General features: G+C 46.9%; 1 protein-coding gene across 1 annotated transcript in view; it reads left to right on the top strand.

Annotated features, from left to right (window-relative positions):
- Positions 1–288: 288 nt before the first annotated feature.
- si:dkey-206f10.1 (adenylate cyclase type 8) overlaps positions 289–21,010 on the top strand; it is a 39,844-nt gene continuing 19,122 nt past the window's right edge. The window contains exons 1-10 of the mRNA XM_056294163.1: positions 289–408; positions 1,015–1,758; positions 3,571–3,720; positions 4,246–4,376; positions 5,356–5,467; positions 7,795–7,922; positions 8,362–8,520; positions 9,215–9,449; positions 9,659–9,838; positions 10,494–10,594. Coding sequence (XP_056150138.1) covers positions 289–408; positions 1,015–1,758; positions 3,571–3,720; positions 4,246–4,376; positions 5,356–5,467; positions 7,795–7,922; positions 8,362–8,520; positions 9,215–9,449; positions 9,659–9,838; positions 10,494–10,594 — 2,060 coding nt within the window. The remainder of the gene's footprint in view (positions 409–1,014; positions 1,759–3,570; positions 3,721–4,245; positions 4,377–5,355; positions 5,468–7,794; positions 7,923–8,361; positions 8,521–9,214; positions 9,450–9,658; positions 9,839–10,493; positions 10,595–21,010) is intronic.

Raw genomic sequence — 21,010 nt, 5'->3', positions numbered from 1 at the left:
ACATTCAAAGAAGTATGGAGGTTTTGCTATGTCTTTAAAACTGGAAAAAGCATGTTTTGATTTCATAAGATGTAAAATCCCTCTGATGCTGCATGTGTCAGGATTTTATGACAGTGTACAATTCAAGTTATTTATTCTGAGTGTAATTATCATGGATATGTCACCTATAATGACCACCTCCCTTTCAGTTCCTTTCACGTCTGCCAATTTTGCTTGCAGACTGCTGTCTTAAGCCAACAGTAAAGGTCAGCTGAGGTCATAGTGACCTCAGCATCAGGAGGCTCCTCCATGGAGTTGTGCGGGCCCACCTATCTGACCACACCTCTGTCTCCCGGGCTGCGTCGCAAGAAGATGATGTGGCAGAATGCGGCCAAACACATCATTATTCAGCGGGAGCTAAGTGCCCAGGTGAAAAGATAAGAAACCAGAACTTGTTTTGTTGTTCAGGAGTTTTACTGTGTACCATTATATGAGCTGCCCTTTAAATGTTATTTCATGCATGTTTTCCCTGCTGCATATGAGTTTTTGACTTCTGTCTGCAGTGGCAGCAATACGTACTGTAGCATATCATCTCCTCCAACTTTGTCTCATTTTCACACTGGGGGAAAAAAAAGCAAATTTAAAACTATGCTCTGGCGCTATGAAAAATAATGATTGGGACAGCACCATAGTCATGCAGACCAGCAAATCAATGTAAAATATCATGATTTTTGTGATGCATGAAACAAGGACTTTGGGGCATCCAGGAAAAGTATGCCCCATCAAGCACAGATCAATGATTGTCAAGTGCTGCTTGCTATGCAGATCAATAGACAGCTACATTTCCAGCAAGCCATAAAATCAATTTGCTTGCTGACGCAAGACTGTGCTATTTACCACCTAAATACTGGTTATTGGTTTGAGAATAATATGAAATAAAACGTGGCAAAAGAGACACAAAAATATTCTGGTACAGTTCGTGATGTTGCAACGAACACATCTTTCACAGTTGATGTCACTGTCTTGGGTTTGCAGATTGGTGTGGAGCCAGCACGCAAGATATTTGTGACAGACGCCTACATTGAGGAGATCAACAGACAGATCCGCAACAAAGCTTCACGGGGGGTCACTAAACGGCGCTCATCGGCAGTTCGCATCCACCCGACCCACGAGCGGGGATCCACCAGCACACACGGCAGTCTTGGGGCTACTTTGAACGACTATGCCAGTGATGCTGACTTCTTTGTGCGCTGGGGCCACACTCTGTGCGGTGTCTACATACCCACTTTGAGACACACCTTCAAGTCCCGTGATCTGGAGAAACTCTACCAGCAACACTCGTCTCACCAACGACGCACCTCATTAGCTGTCACCAACGTCATTGACGCAGTGGCCAAGCTACACATACTAGTCCTGTACCTGGCACTGGCCCCAGAGGCTGTCACAGACACACTGCGTGGCTGGATGACTGGCTTTTTCATGGCATTGGCTATAGCGCTGTGCATCCTGGTGTTAACGTGCAGAGACTCCCTGTCTCCAAGCTGGCTTCGCTACGCTGGCCTGGCAAGCTGGCTGTCTCAAACTACGCAGGTGCTTGGTCGGCTGGTATATGGGCTGGAGAAAGACCCATCATGGTACGTGCTGTTCACGTTATTTGCCACCTACACGCTGCTGCCGTTGCCCCTGCTCTGGGCCATGTGCGCTGGCTCCCTCACCTCAGTGCTGTACCTTCTGGTGGAGATGGTGCGGTGCTACAATGACGCTGTGCTTCTGAGAAAGGTGGGAGACCCGACAGACTGGCCCTTAACGAGTACCGATACCCAGTCTGACGTCATTTTGTAGAGACAAACAGTAGCCACAAGATGGGAGACATTTCATTGTTCCAAACGCCATTGTAGTTTTGAAAAGTCAAAGCCGCCTAAAATATGGTCTGTGACTGAAAAAGAGAAAAGCCCTCAACTATTTTTTCAATGAGTTAAAAACGATGTTTTGATGGCACACGTGGATTTCGAGCTGTAATTCGCTAGCAAGGACGCTGTTGCTAATGAGGGGCTAAATGTTATAACTTGTTATTTTCTTGCTCGGTATGGGATTCGATATGGAGTGTGCTGTACCACGAGGCGACATCGCTAACCGCTCGGCTAAAGCGCCGGGCCTGCTAGATGGGGACTAACGTGTATTATTACTAGTTTACAGTCGTCACCCTCCCGTTAGCTAGGGACTAACGTGTCTTATCAGTAGTTTACAATGTCAAGCGTCTGATTGTAATTTGCCCACAGTAACCCAGCCAGCCGTTTTATTAGCAATGTTGTTCTTGTGAGTAAATTTATGATTCAAAATTCGTAAGAGCGGGACAACCGGGTGGCGTAGCGGTCTATTCCGTTGTCTACCAACACGGGACTCTCGGTTCGAACCCCCGTGTTGCCTCCAGCTTGGTCGGGCGTCCCTATAGACACAACTGGACGTGTCTGTGGGTGGGAAGCCAGATGTGAGTAGGTGTCCTGGTTGCTGCACGAGCGCCCCCTCCGGTCAGTCGGGGCGGCTGTTCAGAGGGGAGGCGAAACTGGGGGGAATAGCGTGATCCTCCCATGGGCTACGTCCCTCTGGCGAAACTCCTCACTGTCAGATGTGGGTATGTGTCCTGGTTGCAGCACTAGCGCCTCCTCTGGTCGGTCAGGCCACCTGTTCGGGAGGGGGAACTGGGGGAACAGCGTGATCCTCCCATACGCTGAGTTCCCCTGGCGGAACTTCTCACTGTCAGGTGAAAAGAAGCGGCTGGCGACTCCACATGAATCGGAGGAGGCATGTGGTAGTCTGCAGCTCTCCCCGGACCGGCAGAGGGGGTGGAGCGGGACGGCTCGGAAGAGTGGGGTAACTGGCCGGATACAATTGGGGAGAAAAAGGGGTTTTAAAAAAAATCGTAAGCGTGCTACCAGCTACTTGACTAGTCGAGCAAAAATCGGTAGAAGCAGTCAATCAAGTTAACATGATTTACTAAATATATTGCCGCTCTAATTAACAATTATATAACAAACATGAAAAATGTAAACATGTAAAAGAAACCCCGTTATATTTTGCGTAGCAACGGCGCCACCCTCTTGCAGTACTATATAACCTCACCTGTGACGTCATGGGGTTGGTTGGCTTGGCTGAGTTCAACAGATACAACGGTAAAAGATAGAGCAAGTTGGACACTGAGGAGCCACAGGAAAGGAGACGAAAGGGGGGGGGCACTATTGTATTGCTCCTGGATGTAAAAATGAGTTTTACACAGTTACAGCCAAAGGCAAAACAGATTTTGGCCAAGGGCCTCCTATATCGATAGAGGTTCATTCTGAGTCGGGTTCCTCGGCTTGTTTTCAAATTTACACGGTCCTGAAAGTGGGAGAGAATCTTAACAAATGGTCATTGTTACAAGACCCGCACTCCAATTCAGTCCATATGTACTGTGAAACCTCCAAATGCAAATCAACCTGTGGTTCGTTCGCTAAAAGGCCATTTCTTGTTATCAACCCTCCAATTCATCCATTAGAGATTTGGCTTCCTGTGGTAGAGTAAGTTAAATGAATCCATTAACCTTTTTTGGTGCAGGTATTTGCCAAAGGCCTGCTGTTCCTGTGTATGAACACGGCAGGCTTGTTCATTCACTACCTGACAGACCGTGCCCAGAGACAGGCTTTCCTGGAGACACGGCGCTGCATCGAGGGACGCCTCAAACTGGAGCAGGAGAACCAGAGACAGGTACTGTGTTGGCCTCTGTCGCATATAGAGACTTATAGAGGAATTTAAAGAGTTATGTATATTTTTTTTAACTGCATGGTAGTGATCATTCGCCCAACCCCATATGGTGAAATATTATTTTTTTGTTCTATGTTGATTGTTCTATGTTGTCAGAAATTTATGTTGTGAAATATTACAATGTGGTTCTCACCATTTTATTAATTTTGAGGATAACAATTCAGATATGTATTTTAGCCCCAGGTTTTAAGTCTGCTTTTTTTCAGGCATTATCTGGGCATTAGATGCAGTCAACTGTTCATATTTGTGTGGGAGCATGCAACTCATTGCTTGGAACTTGGATCACATACAGTTGCAACTTTTACTCAAGGGTGTCTCGTAGTTTCCCTGATCCCTTGTTTGTAACATAGCAGTATGCTGAATCTGGTGGAACTTGTAAAAATTTGTAAAACTGTTGGATCTTACATAACTAAACTGAACTGTGCTGAAAAAGGGGCCTTCCTGGGACCTTGTCATGTCTCTAACCAGGAGCGTCTGGTGTTGTCCATCCTCCCTCGATTTGTTGCCTTGGAGATGATTGCAGACATGAGCGTCTTGGAGGATGAGCTCAGTCCCCAAGAGTTTCACAAGATCTACATTCACCAGTATAGTGATGTCAGGTATGCACAAACACACAAGCAAATACAAATACACTGTGCGACACAGTGCATCAAGCCTATAAGTCAGCAAATTTATCTGGATAGGATTTGCAGAAAAAAGGGGCCAGTGAAAAATTCCTATAAACTAAACACACAATAAAAATTAAAAAAAGTGATGATTGCTCACCAATGTTCACTTGTATGAGGAATTACATTTATTCTGTATTCGAACTAATTTAATTATGCAGGTGATTCCTACGCACAAACTGAGAAGTTGTTTTACCACAATAATACTTAGAAATATACGACATCCAGGTCTGTAAAAAGAAAAATGTTTTAGCCATGCATTACGAGATATATTCAGTGAAATGTTCTCTGGATTAATAATTGATAATAAGTTAACACTGGGCGGCACAGTGGCGCAGTGGTTAGCACAGTCGCCTCGCAGTAAGAAGGTCCTGGGTTCGAACCCCGGTGTTGTCCAACCTTGGGGGTCATTCCAGGTCGTCCTCTGTGTGGAGTTTGCATGTTCTCACCCATGTCTGCATGGGTTTCCTGTGGGTGCTCTGGTTTCCTCCCACAGTCCAAAGACACGTAGGTCAGGTGAATCGGCCATACTAAATTGACCCTAGGTGTGTGTGTGTTGGCCCTGTGATGGACTGGTGGCCTGTCCAGGGTGTTTCTCCGCTTGCCGCCCAATGACTGCTGGGATAGGCTCCAGCTTCTTGCGACTTGAATTCGGATAAGCAGCTTGGATAATGGATGAATGGATAGAGGTTAACACCAAATCATTTGAATGTGAAAGAGATATTGCAAACAAATAAGATGTGATCGGTCAGTTTCTCGGGTATTTGCTGTGGCATTTTGGTATAAACCGAGATTAACAGATTCTAATAAAGTACATTATGTGCAAGTTTATTATGCATTTCAAATGTGTAGCTCTCTTCTTGAGTGTTCCTGTGTTTCAAAGCTCTTCTTCCTCTTTTCCTCCACTCCATAGTATCCTTTTTGCTGATATAAAGGGTTTCACCCTGCTGTCAATGAACCTTTCAGCCCAGGAACTGGTGCGAACCCTTAATGAGCTTTTTGGACGCTTTGACCACCTGGCAGAGGTGAGAAACAAACAAATCAACCCCTAACTCTCACTTCACATCATGTGACTTGGGCCAAAGCCTAACCTTAATCCTATGAACAGTGCTTACCAGGTGCAAAATATATAGCCGCTATATATCTTTCAGCCTCTTTTGCTAGTAAATGTTTGCCTCCCCTCACCTGCTGTCTGATAATCCCTGCGATCTTGTCAATTATTATTACACATTCTCCTCCTGTCTTGATCAGCTGGCCCCCATCCAAACCAAAATATCCTTATTCACCCACTCAGCTCCCTGGTATACCCCTGAACTCCATCAGCTCGAAAGACTACATGAAAACTGGTTTAACAGTGCATCTCCAAGCCTACACAGACTAACTTCAGTGATACAAAGATGCTCTCATCATAGCCCAGTTCACCTACTACTCACACTTCATACACTCTGGCTCCACCAACCCCAAGGCTCTCTTTTCCACAATAAACAAACTAATCAAACCCAGTAACAATATCTCCAATGCCTTCACGGTTAACAAGAGCAAATTTCCTTTCATTTTTCCAAACTAAAATCGACACCATCTACAACAACCTGACCACCTCCCCCATCCTCTCCACCCACTTTATCACTCAGCCCCTGTCAAAGTTCTCCCCTGTGTCCAAACTGGAGCTGTCCAACCTTAAGGTAGGAATGAGAAGCTCCACTTGTCTTCTAGATCCCATGCCATCCAATCTTGTTAAGGAGTAACAAGAAATGGTTTGATCAGGTCAAACCAGATAAACCCAGATATCTCCTCACTCATCACAGAAATCATTAAGTCCTCTTTCAGCTCTGGTTCAGTCCTCCATACATTTAAGCTGGCTGCTGTCACCCTCCTCCTCAAAAAAACCTGGACTCAGGGGCGCCCGGGTGGCTCACCTGGTAGAGCGCGTACAACATAAGGCTGAGTCCTTACTGCAGCAACCTGGGTTCGAATCTGGCTCGGGCCCCTTGCTGCATGTCATCCCCTCTCTCTCCCTTGCCCTTCCTGGCTCTCTCAACTATCACTATCTAATTAAGGTGGAAAATGCCACAAAAAAAAAACTGAGCTCAAACCTGATATCATGAACAACTTCCAGCCAATCTCCCCTTTCTGTTAAAATATTGGAAGGTTTTGTTGCCTTCCAGCTCAAAGCTCACCTCATCTTCAATGACCTGATCAAACCATTTCAATCTGGTTTCCACTCACAGCACAGCACAGAAAGAGCCCTTCTTAAAGTCATCAATGACCTCCTCCTCCCCTCAGACTCTGGCCACCTCAGCATTCTCATGCAGACCAAATCCTGCAGCTGACTGAGGGTCATAACATTTTTGATAAATTTCAATCCGGCTTTCGTCACAAGCATAGTGCTGAGACTGCATTACTAAGAGTGTCCAATGACGTTCTTATGCATATTGATAAAGTTGAATACACTATTCTCATCCTCCTAGATTTAACTGCTGCCTTTGATACCATTTATCATGCCATCTTACTCGATAGGTTGGAGAACTGGGTTGGCATTTCTGGTACAGCATTAAATTGGTTTCGCTCTTATCTGATAAATAGATATTTTAATGTTTGTATTAACAATCTTGTATCGTCGTCAGCTCCCCTACTGTGGGGAGTCCCTCAGGGGTCTGTCCTTGGGCCAATCCTCTTCTCATTATACATGCTTCCCTGGGTCATTTATTTAGTCACTTTCAAGACATGTCATACCACTGTTATGCTGATGATACTCAGATCTATTTCTCTGCCAAACCTAATAACCTGAATCAACTGTCCTCCTTCCTTGATTGCTTAGCTGCCACCAAAGACTGTATGTCTCTTCATTTCCTCCATCTAAACCCCGACAAAAGAGAAGTTCTCTTAATTGGTCCTGAGAACGTTGCCACTGCAGTTGATCAGTTTATTGGTCCACTTCATTCAAACATCAAACCTACCGCTAAAAATCTTGGTATCATCTTTGGTCAGAATATGTCTTTCGATCACAATGTTACTAAGCTTGTCCAATCCCGTTTTCTTCAGCTACTAAATATTGCAAAAATCAGAAATATTTTGTCTTTTAAGGATGTCAAAAAATTAATTCACACTTTCATTTTCTCCCGTCTAGATTACTGTAACTTCCTCTACTCTGGCCTCAATAAAGCTACTTTAAATCGTCTACAGTTGGTTCAGAATGCAGTTGTTAGACTATTAATTAGAACTAGCCGTAGGTCCCATATTACCCCTATTCTCTCTCTCTCTCTCTCTCTCTCTCTCTCTCTCTCTCTCTCTCTCTCTCTCTCTCTCTCTCTCTCTCTCTCTCTCTCTCTCTCTCTCTCTCTCTCTCTCACAGGAGCACCATTGTATGCGGATAAAGATACTGGGAGACTGCTACTACTGTGTTTCTGGGGTTCCCGAACCCCAGCGTGCACATGCCCGCTGTTGTGTTGAGATGGGCCTGGCTATGATCAGCACCATACGGTCAGTCTATCTGTTTGCAGATGAAGAGGCCTCCAATCGGGGCGGGGGGGTTCTGGGGACCTTCGAGAGGTTTTGAAGGGATTCCATGGGAGTCCCCATACCCAAATAACAGCAAATGTGGCTTTTATTTCCTTGCGTGATGGCACAGTGAGAGAAATGCTTATTCTGATGCTGAAGTTTTCGTCTTTTTCACCATAACCTCAGCGCGATGAACATGATGACTAAACATGACGAGCACTCATGCAGTTCTTTAACAAAATGCATCAAACCAAAAAAATGTTATAAAATATGGGTCTATCGTTTCAGTGTTATTTATTCTAGTAGCTGTGAGATGAAAAAGGGGTTTAGCACAGAGTTCTCATCACTCTATGTTCTAGAGTAGGAGGTGTGTCATGCTGTTGGGTTAATTTGCACGTATTTCTGGTTTTGATATCTGTAGGCATGTGCGAAAGCAGCTCAACTACGAGATGAACATGCGGATAGGGATCCACTCGGGCTCTGTCCTGTGTGGGGTGCTGGGACTACAGAAGTGGCAGTTTGACGTCTGGTCCTGGGATGTGGGTATCGCCAACATGCTGGAAGCAGGAGGCATCCCAGGGTGAGATGGGCAGAGAAGCCTTCCTAGTGACACAAACACACACACACAAATGCTGCTGCAGAGTTTAATGTGTACCAAAAACAAAGTCCACCAGCCTTGGTCGTGTGGCTAATAAAACAATCTAATCTCATCTAATCTAATATATCTGTTGGAAACATTGCTCTGCTCTTTTTTAGTTTAGTTGTTATTCCCTAATTTACCAAATTTACATGGATATGTGCAGATTATATTCTTTATATTCTTTACTTTATTATGTTTTCTTTACATATATTTTTATATTCAGATGTGTCACTTATTTTATATTGTATTTGAAGCTTGTGCAGCACTTTGGTTCAACTGTGGTTGTTTTAAATGTGCTATATAAATAAACTTGACTTGACTAGATTTTTGTGCGATACAACGGCTCACTGTGTTGAGTCAACGCTGCTGAGTTTTTTCAACTTTAACCACAGAAACATACAGGTCACCGACCAACTGAGTTGTTTTAATTAGTGAGAAAGTTTCTTGCTTTTAGATTTTTTATGATCATTTGTATAAAAGTTAATCATGCTATTTCAGCAATTCATGAGATGCGGCCCCTGACCAGAATTTTTTTCACATACTGTGTGTGTGTGTGTGTGTGTGTGTGTGTACTTGTGCAAAGCCTTTGTCTGAACAAACTTCTCAAGTTCTCCTCCTCTTCTTCCTCACCTAGACGGATCCACATCTCCAGGGCAACTCTGGACTGCTTAGGGGGCATCTACCAGACGGAGGATGGTCACGGCCGTGACAGAAATGAGTTTCTACGGAAATACAACATTGACACTTTCCTCATCTGCCCCCAGGAAGACGGGATGGCCATTGACCAAACTCAGCCTCCCAAAACCCACAAAAACAGCCACAGGTGGAATCCAGAGCTCCCCTTTGGGAATATCATCGATATGAACTGCGTAAGCGGGCAGGGATGAAAAATGTAAAGGAAAGTGGCAGCAATGAAGAGCGGCTGAAAATCCTACATCAGTGTCTTATTTTATCTCATTTTATTTCAAAAACCCTCTGATACAAGGGGTTAATCATCGGATCATGGGCTGAAATCATCCAAATATTAAGGTGTGTGTCATCAACGGTGCTGACTGAACCCTCTCACTTTTCCTGACAGATCCTGGCCTCTTTTACCAATGGCTCACTACCACAGCTACCCAACGCACGGCAGTCCGTCACCAAAGAGATTAACAAGCGTATTGAGCACGCTATTAAGGTCCGCAGCGGCGAGCGCATGCATAAAGAGCACATCACCCCCATGGCCTTGGTTTTTAAGGACACACACATTGAAGGCAAGGTAAGGTTTGGAGCAGGGGTGCCCAACTCCAGGCCTCGAGGGCCGCAGTGTCTGCAGGTATTTGTTGCAACCATGCACTACACCACCTGATTTAACTAATTCCTTTCCCTCCTTGGTCCAAGAGGTGAGCTAATTAGTTAAATCGGGTGGTGTAGTGCATGGTTGGAACGAATACCCGCAGACACTGCAGCCCTCGAGGCCTGGAGTTGGGCCCCCCTGGTTTAGAGGGTTTTTGGTAGGGATTTGAGTAGATGAGAGGTGAGTCAGACATATACTGTACTACAGTAGAATGTGTGTAAAATATGGGAGGAAAATAGAATGTAGCAAGAGCGAGGGCAGGACGGTTGACATTGATCAAATGTAAGACTTTAAAGTTCAAGGCTGTTTGTGTATGTATGGTTCACTGCAGCAGAAGTAGTTGTGGATAAATGACAAAGATTGAAAAATTTGGTGAAGTTACACTTTCTAAATCCCCACGGGGAAATTCGTCCTCTGCATTTGACCCATCCTAAACGCCTTAGGAGCAGCGGGTAGCCACAATGTGGCCTTGGTCGAGGGCAATGGCAGGAATATCTGATACCTAACGCTGCATGTGCTCATTTTGTTTATTTTGTCATGCTCATCATGTGCGATGATTTCCTTTTCTCTGTCGCAGTTCTCCCAGATGAGAGATGAAATGTTCAACTCCAACCTGGTGTGCTCCTTCATCATGCTCGTCTTCCTAATGGCTGCCCAGGCTCTGATCCCTGCCCCCAGGTAGAGACACCAGCAGTGCTTACATCCTCCTTTCAACTCCTTTCAAGAGTATTGTTCATGGGCAGCCCCAGGAATTTTTCACTGCAGTGGCTTAGCAGTTTCTATATTATTGCGTGGGGTTGCCCCAGATGTTAGGGTTGGGCGCTCGTTTCTATTTTCATATCGTTCAATCGTGGCTACTTGAGAGGCGATCCAATCGCCAAGGGGCGGGGGTAGTAGAGACGGCAAACTGGTTTGTAGTAGTAGCATGTAATTATATGTGCCCAGAAGGCCAGTAAGTGGCAATAGCTTAATGTAGCTTACCCTTTTGTTATTTTACCTGAAAGGGAAAGTGTTAAAAATGCGGTGTATTGTTTAGATGACTAATTTGGTTATAGCTTAACAGTCTCTACACTTTACACTTACCTTTTATTATTTGTTCATTTTTGTGAAATAATGTACTCTCCGTTTAGCATTTTTTAAATTATTATTGACGTTACAATTTAATTTGGATTAAAGATTTTGAATAATCATCTTGACTGTGGCTCAGCATCTGACGGAGCTTTGAAATAAACAAACGTTTTAAGCTTTCTGCAAGCAACACAGGTAAAATTACGTTAATAAACATTTATAAAAAAGTGTGAACATTTTATTTAAAATATTTAAATATTAAAAAAAATCTACTTAATAGCATAGTCTCCTCTATTCAAACAACAGCTCCCTTTTAAAAGTCCGTGTGTCTGTGCTTGGTGCGACAATATCACAGCATCATGTTTTGTTTAACATTATTATCTTATCTTTAATATCACAATGCAAATCATATCCATAATGTTAACTACTCTTCTCAAGTGCAGAGCAAAATTTTGGTGAGAAGCCATATGGAGAATGGAGATGGGGGGTGTCAGATCCATTACAGAGAGAATTATGTACTTAGAGAGTGAATATAATGCACTGCTACTACTACTACTACTACTACTACTACTACTACTACTTGGCTGCTCCCGTTAGGGGTCGCCACAGCGGATCATCCATTTCCATCTCTTCCTGTCCTCTGCATCTTCTTCTGTCACACCAGCCACCTGCATGTCCTCCCTCACCACATCCATAAACCTCCTCTTTGGCCTTCTTCTTTTTCTCTTCCCTGGCAGCTCCATATTCAGCATCCTTCTCCCAATATACCTAGCATCTCTCCTCCACACATGTCCAAGCCATTGCAATCTTGCCTCTCTTGCTTTGTCTCCAAACTGTCCAACCTGAGCTGTCCCTCTAATATACTCATTCCTAATCCTGTGCTTCTTTGTCACTCCCAATGAAAATCTTAGCATCTTCAACTCTGCCACCTCCTGTCTTTTCGTCAGTGCCACTGTCTCCAAACCATATAACATTGCTGGTCTCACAACCATCTTGTAAACCTTCCCTTTAACTCTTGCTGGTACCCTTCTGTCGCAAATCCCTCCTGACATTCCTCTCCATCCACTCTACCCTGCCTGCACTCTCTTCTTCACCTAAATATATAAGTGAATCCAAAGGAGTTGAATCAAGTGCAACTGGACTTGGTATATATGTCCGTGAAGACGTTTCGCCTCTCATCCAAGAGGCTTCCTCAGTTCGTGCCTTTCTGACTAGACCAAGCTAGTCTGACTGGCTGGTGATGAGACTCAGAATTTATCCTCTTTGGAGTCATTGTCAGAGCTATAGATGTCCATGGCTCTTTGTGTTCCGATGTTTACCAACACTCGTCGCTAACAGAGTCATAGATATGAGTGGCTCTTTTGTGTACCGATGTTTGGCCATGCCCGTCGTTATTGGAGCTATTGATATGATATAAGTGAATATAATGCACTAATTGCACTTTTATTCAAAGTGACATACAGAGTCATTCATTTATACTAGGAAGAACATCACGTGAACACCAACATGCAACTGCCATCACACACTGAAAAAGTAATGTGGCTGTCCAAGACATAACATGAACATTAAACGTAGCCTATTGCCATCAGTTGCCAACATTTCTCTCACACATACTCCATCGGAATACAATTAACACTATCAACAAGTATGCCTGATTCCTACTGTCATGTAATGTGTCACTTAGGAGTCAGAGACGAGTTGAATTCTTGAATTATTTGGTTTATTAAACCATACGAAACAGCATTGAGAAAACACAGAAGTGCAACAATGTATCCCTCTAAAAACAAAACCTATAAGTAACCAGCAGGCCAGCCTTCCCCCCTTTTCCTCCACCAACCACAGGCATGCACACTGACCAAAATAACAGGCATTCCCATGATTGGCAGAGGAGAGCAGGGGGATGATAGACTGACTCTGCTAAGTAGAACTCCCAACAGCACAGGGTTGCTACGCTACCCCCCCCCCCACTACAAAGTTCCTCTCCTCAAGGGACAAACAGAGTCTCCTCTCGAGATTCCCTGATAAACTAATTACATCATTTACTTTACTTTCTTTTTTTTGAGTTAGGAAGTGCTGGGTAGACCACCATCACTTCCGGTGAGACCAGGGCGCATTCTTGCCCTCTCCAGGAACCTAGGGTCTCACTACTATTTCTCATCCCTAGAGGGGTCAAACAAAGTCTCTGAAGCGACTTGGAGGCCTCCTCTGCCTTTTTGGATGTATCGCCTGGGGGCTGGAGACAAGGGAACAGGGACTGAAGACTCAGCAACCGGAGGAGGGACAGAGAAAGAGGAGGTGGGTGACTCGGTCACTGGCAGGCGGCTGCTGCCCTGTGAGTCTGGGGACCAGGACAGGGTTCTTTGGGTGGGGGGGGGGTGATGAGAAGGCTGGGGAAGCAGTCTCTGGAGCCCCCGGCATTGCCACAGGGAAGATGACAGGGGAGTGATCAGGCTGTGAGGGGAAGGCTGGGGTGGGGGTGGGGGGGGGCCCTGACCAGTGTCCCCAATGCCTGTGGTGAAGAGCCCTCTCTGTATGGGGCCAGTCTATCTCTATGGAGTGTCAATTTCCTCCCTTTGGATGGCTACTGCACCCTGTAAACGACCTCCCCCAACATCTCCAGTACTCTGCAAGGGTCCGTCCACTGGTTGTCAAGCTTAGGGTACTGGCCTTTTTTCCACTGAGGGCTGTAGACCCAGACCACCTCTCCATCCAGAAAGTTCGTCCCTTGTGTCCTAACATCATAGTTTCATTTTTACCTCACACCGGCTCTCTGCTGTTGCTCTCGGACAAAGACGGGGGCTGACTCGAAGTGGTCTTGCAGCTATCTGGCATACTCAGGATCTGGGGAAAGGTCTACAGAATCCAGTGGCTGACCAAAACCCAACTCTGCTGGGGTGTGGAGCTCTCTCCCCAGCATAAAAAGGGCAGGAATGCAGGATGTGGTCTCCTGAAGAGCAGAGCGACACGCCATGAGCACCAAGGGTAGATGGTCATCCCAGTCATGCTGGTGCTGCAAAGGGAGGATGGCCAGCTGCTGGCCCAAGGTGCGATGGAATCTTTCCACCAAGCCGTCACTCTGGGGCAGCAAGGGGGTGGTGCAGGTCTTGCATATGGCCAGATGCTCACACATGAAGACAAACACCCGGGATGCAGAATTCCTCCCCTGGTAACTATGTATGGTTTCTGGCACTCCAAAACAGCTGAACATGCCCTCCACCAGGACATCTATGATTGTCTCTGCTGCCTGATCTGGAAGGGAATACGCCTCTGGCTGTTTTGTGAAATAGTCTACGGTGGAAAGGACATAGCAGTTACTCTTGTCTGAGTGAGGTAGCAGATCCACTACACCCACCACCACTCTTTCCATCAGGGCCCCCACTGGAAACTGTTAGAGCTGAGTTTGGGAATGACCAGGGAGACCCTTATGTGTCATACAGGGGCCACAGCGGCAGCAAAAATCCTCCATGTCCCTCCTGCACTGACCCCAGTAGAAACCCTGTTGGAGTCGACGGAGTGTCTTAGTAACTCCAAAATGCCCAGACCCTGCGGCTCCATGCACGGCCTTAAGCACCGCCTCACGCAGGCTCTTGGGAACCACCACCTGCCACCTCTCCTCCCCCATTGCCGGCTCCTTCCAAGCCCACTGCTGCACACCCTGACACAGCCACAGAGCCCCAAACTTACACCACAGCCCCTTCATTACTGGGGCGAACACTACTACAGCTTCCTATGGAGGCCAACGCTGTGCCCCAACACTGATGTACGGGCTGAAGGTCAGCGTCCTGCTCCTGTCTCCACTCTACCATGTCCACTGTCTACAGCTCCCGGCAGATGAACTCCTTCACCTGCCGCACTGCAACACAGCCCTCCTCCTCTTCGTGCAGCTCTCTCTCTCTCACGGGCCTCTCTCTGCTCACAGTAGTAGCACCCATCTGCAGCACACGGGCAGCATGAGAGGGAATCTGCATTGGTGTGACGTGCCCCAGCCCTGTGCTCCACATTGATGTTGAAAGCCTGGAGCTCCTCTAAGCACCTGGCAACCTGCCCCTCTTGCTCCTTGAAGGTCATGAGCCACTGAACAGCAGAGTGGTCAGTCCTCACAGTGAAAGGCAGCCCACACAGGTAATACTTGAAGTGCCTGATTGACAGCACCACTGCTAAGAGTTCCCTGCGGGTGACACAGTAGCGCCGCTCAGTCTTGTTGAATGCCCGGCTGAAGTATGCCACCACTTGCTCCCCCTCAGGCCCCACCTGAGAAAGCACACCACCCATGCCACTAGGGTCTGTGTCCAGGATGAAGGGCAAGATGGGATCAGTTGGAGTGAGCACCGGGGCCTCACTCAGGGCATGCTGAAGGCTGCTGAATGCCCCCTGACATTGCTCAGTCCACACAAAGTCTCTATCTTTCTGTAGCAGCTGAAACAGGGGTGCAGCAGTGCATAAGAAACCCCGTATAAACCTCCTGTGGTATGAGGCAAGGCCTAAGAAGTTCTTCAGCTGTTTCTGGTTGGTGGGGGTGGGCCAGTCTGCGACAGCCTGCACCTTCTCCTCCATGATGCTGATGCCCTCCCCCCCACCTTGTGCCCCAATAGGGATATCTCTCTGCATAAAATGGCCCTTCTCGGTTGCAGCTTTAGGCCAGCTGTTCTGATCCTTTCCAGCACCAGCCACAGGGATCTCAGTGCAGCCTCGAAGGAGCTGCCATGCACCAGGATATCGTCAAGGTAAACCAGGCACTGCTGTCAGGGAATACCAGCCAGCACCTTGTCCATCAATCTCACGAAGAAGGCAGAGGCATGACAAAGTCCAAAACTGAGGCCCTTGAACTGCCACAGCCCCCGCTTGGTACAGAAGGCTGTCTTGGTTTGGCCTCTGGAGCGAGAGGTACCTGGTAATACCCACTTTGGAGGTCCAACGACGAGAACCAGCAGGACCCTGAGACCAGGTCCAGGGACTCGTCGATGCCAGGCAGGGGGTATGAATCTTTCTTGGTTACCCCATTCATCACCCTGTAGTCTGAGCACAGCCACCAGCCCCCTTTCTTCTTGGGGACCATGTTGACTGCTGCTGCTCAGGGGCTGTCGGAAGGCTTGATGTCTGCCTGCAGCATGGCCAACACAGCTTCATCACAAGCCTGCTGACAAGCCAGAGGGAGACCGCGGGGGCAACCCTTGATAGACCATACACCCCCGTATCGACCTCATGCTGTGCTAGGTGAGTCCTCCCCACCTCCTCCTCACTCACGGCAAAACGGCCCTGGAACTCCAGTAGCAGCTGCTACAGCTGCTCCTGCTGCTGAGGGTCTAGGCTGCCACAGTTCTTCCTCCATACCTCCCTTACTGCAGACAGCGCCCCCTCCTCCCCTATCTGGGGCCTCAGGGATGAGGCTGAAACTGAGTGGCTCATGCTGGGGGGGCTCGCGCTGGGTTGGTGTCACAGGAAACAAGATAAGAGGGGGGGTGCTGAAAACAGTCTCCACCGCACTAACAGATTTTCGGCACCGATTACTCAGTTCATTACACAGGAGCTCAGGCTGTAAACACTGTCCAAACGCCTCTGCAGGGCCCCTACTAAAGCCCCATAACTACAGCTGCTCTCCGGGCTAAGCAGCAGACAGGACAGAGCATCATCCGTGAGGCACAAAGCCAGCTGTAGTGATTTAATCTCCATCGACCACCCCTGTGCCTGGGCTAATACCGGAGTACTTGGACGTTTTCACTGTTGTGACAGCTACTGGGTGATGAGCGCCGCTATGTTTGTTTACCTGTGTCCCACATCCGGTGGAAGAAGAAACGGCGCGAAACGCCACCGAGGTAGTCATGCCTGCGTCGGCAGCCATCCTCACCGCTGACTCCCTCAGACGATTCTTCGACTCACACGCTCCCTGTCGAGTGTCGCCATGTCGACACTCCGACCAACCACATGCTCCTTCCTCCTCTCTATCTCTCTTCTCCTCCTTCTTCACTCCCATCCCACCTTAGCGATCCATGACAAGCAACTCACTGACACTAAATGCTAGGCTAGCTCCCGACAGGAATTTTGTCCCTCGACAAACAATGTTCACTTCTGAACACCAGTGTAATGTGTCACTTAGGAGTGGGAGACAAAAGTTGAATTCTCGAATTACTTGGTTTATTAAACTATAGAAACAGCGTTGAGAAAACACAGGTGCAACAATGTATCCCCCCTAAAAACTAAAAAAGAAAAAAAAAGAAACCAATAAGTAACCAGCGGGCCAGTCCCCCTCTGCTCCACCAACCACAGGCACGCACACTGACAGACATAACATGCATTCCTGTGATTGGCAGAGAGCAGGGGAATGACAGACGGACCCCGCTAACTACCAACCATACAGGGTGGCTACAGTCATTACCAGCACAACACATACCGCTACAATAGCATAAATGCGAAATGTTCACCCAAATAATATAACTTAAGGTTAGCCTACTCACCGATGGACGTCTGTCATAGCAGAACAATACGCTAGTTGTTGTGGTTCATGGCAAAAGCATCAATAATGTCCTGCATATCAAGGGCCCTCGCTCGTCTGGAGTTGGTGGCCAACAAAGCCTGGTTGCTCTTTCTTGTTTCCCCGGTGTAGCTCCTCGTATAAGTTTTTAACAGGGAATAAACAAGAAAAGCTGCGTTCGCAGGTCACCGATGTGACGGGCAGTGTGACATATACACAAGTCTGTGCAAATCAATAAACGCATCCTTATATGGTCAAAGAGACAGAAATTCTACCCCCTTTTTTCTCCCCAATTGTACTTGGCCAATTATCCCACTCTCCGAGCCGTCCCGGTCGCTGCTCCACCCTCACTGCCGAGCCGGGGAGGGCTGCAGACTACCACATGCTTCCTCCGATACATGTGGAGTCGCCAGCCGCTTCTTTTCGCCTGACAGTGAGGAGTTTCGCCAGTGGGGCGTAGTGTGAGGATCACGCTACCCCCTCCCCCCCGAACAGGCACCCCGATCGACCGGAGCAGGCGATAGCGCAGCGACCAGGCCACATACCCACATCCGGCTTCCCATCCGGAGATTCGAAGGCAATTCCGTTAGTAGGCAACGGAATAGACCGCCACGCTCCCCGGACACCCCCAGAGACAGAAATTCTTGTGTAGTTTTCACAATCTGTGTCCCTGACCTTATTTCGGTCAAGGGGCCGTCGGACTTGGTACAATTCTGCAGACAAGTTGTCATCCGTTATCTCGTAATGCTGGCCAGTGGGTGACAGATTCCATTCAATGAATGAGGGTTAACATTGTAATGAGGGGCGGCAGGGTGGCGTAGTGGTTAGCGCGGTCGCCTCACAGCAAGAAGGTCCTGGGTACGAGCCCCGGGGTAGTCTAACCTTGGTGAGTCATCCCGGGTCGTCCTCTGTGTGGAGTTTACATGTTCTCCCGTGTCTGCGTGGGCTTCCTCCGGGGGGCTCCAGCTTCCTCCAGCAGGCCAAAGACATGTAAGACATGTAAGTCAGGTGAATTATCCGTACTACATTGTCCCTAGGAATTTGTGTGTCGGTTCCTGGCGGCCTGTCCAGGGTGTCTCCCCGTCTGCCGCCCACTGACTGCTGGAATAGGCTCCAGCATCCCGCGACCCTGAGAGCAGCATAGTTAAGATAATTGATGGATGATTAACGTTGTAATGATGTTTATGTTAACAATACATATGTACATATGACCTGTTGGTGTCAGTATAACACATGATATGGATAGACAGGAAGTAAGAAGTTAACACGCGCAAACCGGAACCGAGGGGAAGAATAAAACAGCTAGCCGAGCTAGCAAAAAGTTCCAAACACTAAAAAATAAGAACATTACATGGTACTTGGTCAGGAGTGACACGAGAATGGATGCGTTTAAACCGCCAAATCCGTTGAAACTGACTAGAAATGTGGATGCAAATTGGAGGACGTTTAAACTGCAGTTTATGCTGTATTCGGCGGCTGTCGGTGCGGATAGTAAGGCAGATGCTAGAAAAATAGCCATACTGCTCACCGTCGCCGGCACAGAAGCAATAAAAGTCTACAATACTTTTGCGTTTGCTCGACCAGAAGACAAAGACAAGTTTGATGAGGTCTTAAAAAAGTTCGACGAGCACTGCCTCTCGAAAAAGAATGAAACATATTGTAACATGCATGGATAAGAAGACACGCTGGCCGCTAATTTGCGGTTCTGACCCTTTAGTCTAGCGGTTAGCGATGTCTCCTGCGGTGCGGGCGATACGGGTTCGTCTCCCGGCCGCGATAGCTCCTGTGGTTGCGTTGTCCCCCGAATTCGTCGCTACAATATGAAAGGTACGTTTTCGCTCACGTATGCAGCACCAGGTAGTCTTTTGATAGCTTTCTCACAGACCTCAAGCTAAAAGCACAGTAATGATCTCAGAGGCTCTATGATTAGGGATCAGATAGTGTTTGGGACAAATGACAAGAAGCTCCTAGAGAAGTTATTGAGAGAAACAGAACTCACGTTGGAAGGAGCTATAAAAATATGCCAGGCCAGTGAGCTAGCACGCCAACATGTACTGACTTTTAACGAGCCAGCACACGGAGCAGCGAGCCAAGTTGGCGTGATGGTGAATGTTTTGACAGTAAAAGGAAAACAGAGGAGCAATTACAAGGATAAAAACAAGAACGAGATTTTCACTTGTAAGAGATGTGGTGAAAAACACAAACCAAGACAATGTCCCGCTTATGGGAAAAGGTGTGCAAAGTGTAATGGACAAACCCATTATGCAAAAATGTGTCTCTCCAAAGATAGAAAAAAAGGACATAAGGTGCACACAGTGGAAGAAACAGATGACAGTGATGATTTGAGTGAAACATTTTTCATCAAGATGGTGTCACGTGATAAAGATGACAACACACAGGACACTGGTCAGACTGTAAGTACTGTTAGAGGTGACAAATGGATTGCACAATTGCTAATCAATGGAACAGTTGTGTCATTTAAGATAGACACTGGGGCTAAAGCTAATTTAATTAATGAGAATGATCTCAAGGCACAGAGAGAGAAGTCTAAAAGAATATCAGAAAAAAATACACCACTGAAGGCATACAATGGACAGTCAATTGGAACAGAAGGACAATGCCAACTCAAGGCGACAGTGAAAGGCAAGCAGTACATCCTGTTGTTTGTCATAGTGCGCAATGGGCATGAATCAGTCCCTGGGAGACAAAGCTTCTGAGGACCTAGGATTGGTTAAGAGGATCTATCAGATAAACAGTGAGAACATAATGATGGATAAACAGTGCGAAGAACAAAACCACCCACGGTGTGAGGGAAATGCAGACATAGCAAGAGAATTTCCTTTTGTTTTCAGAAGACATGAGACATTACCTTACACTTACAAAATCCAGCTCAAGAGTGATGCCAAGCCTGTAGTGCATGCCCCAAGGACAGTGCCAGCACCACTTTGAGCTGGCTTGAAAAAAAGAACTGGACCGGATGACACAACTGGGTGTCATTGAGCAAGTGGAAGAGTCTACTGACTGGGTAAACTCCATCACATGTGTCAAGAAAAAAAAATGGTGAATAAGAGTCTGCCTTGATCCCAAAGATCTGAACGAGAACATAAAAAGAGAACACTAACAAATCCCAAAACGAGAAGTGATTACCATTGAAATGGCAGGTGCGAAATATTTCAGCAAACTGGATGCTTCGCAGCGGTTTTGGCAGCTGAAGCTGGACCCAGAAAGCAGTAAGTACTGTACTTTCAACACACCATTTGGGAGGTACTGTTTTCTGAGGCTCCCGTTTGGCATCATCTCAGCGCCAGAAATCTTCCACAGGGTGATGGAGTCCATAATAGAGGGTCTGGAAGGCACCAGGGTGTATATAGATGACTTGGTGGTCTGGAGAAGTACACCGTCAACAGCATGATGAAAGACCAAAAAAACTCCTGCAGAGTCCAAGAGAGAGGACTCAAACTGAACCGAAAAAAATTTCAGTTCAGGGTCACAGAAATTACCTTCTTAGGAGACAAGATTTCAGGAGAGGGGGTGGAACCTGATCAGTCAAAAGTGCA

The sequence above is a fragment of the Lampris incognitus genome, chromosome 15 (assembly GCF_029633865.1).
Source record: "Lampris incognitus isolate fLamInc1 chromosome 15, fLamInc1.hap2, whole genome shotgun sequence".
NCBI lineage: Eukaryota > Metazoa > Chordata > Actinopteri > Lampriformes > Lampridae > Lampris > Lampris incognitus.
Note: the sequence above shows the minus strand (reverse complement) of the source record. Positions and strands in the feature narration are given on the sequence as shown.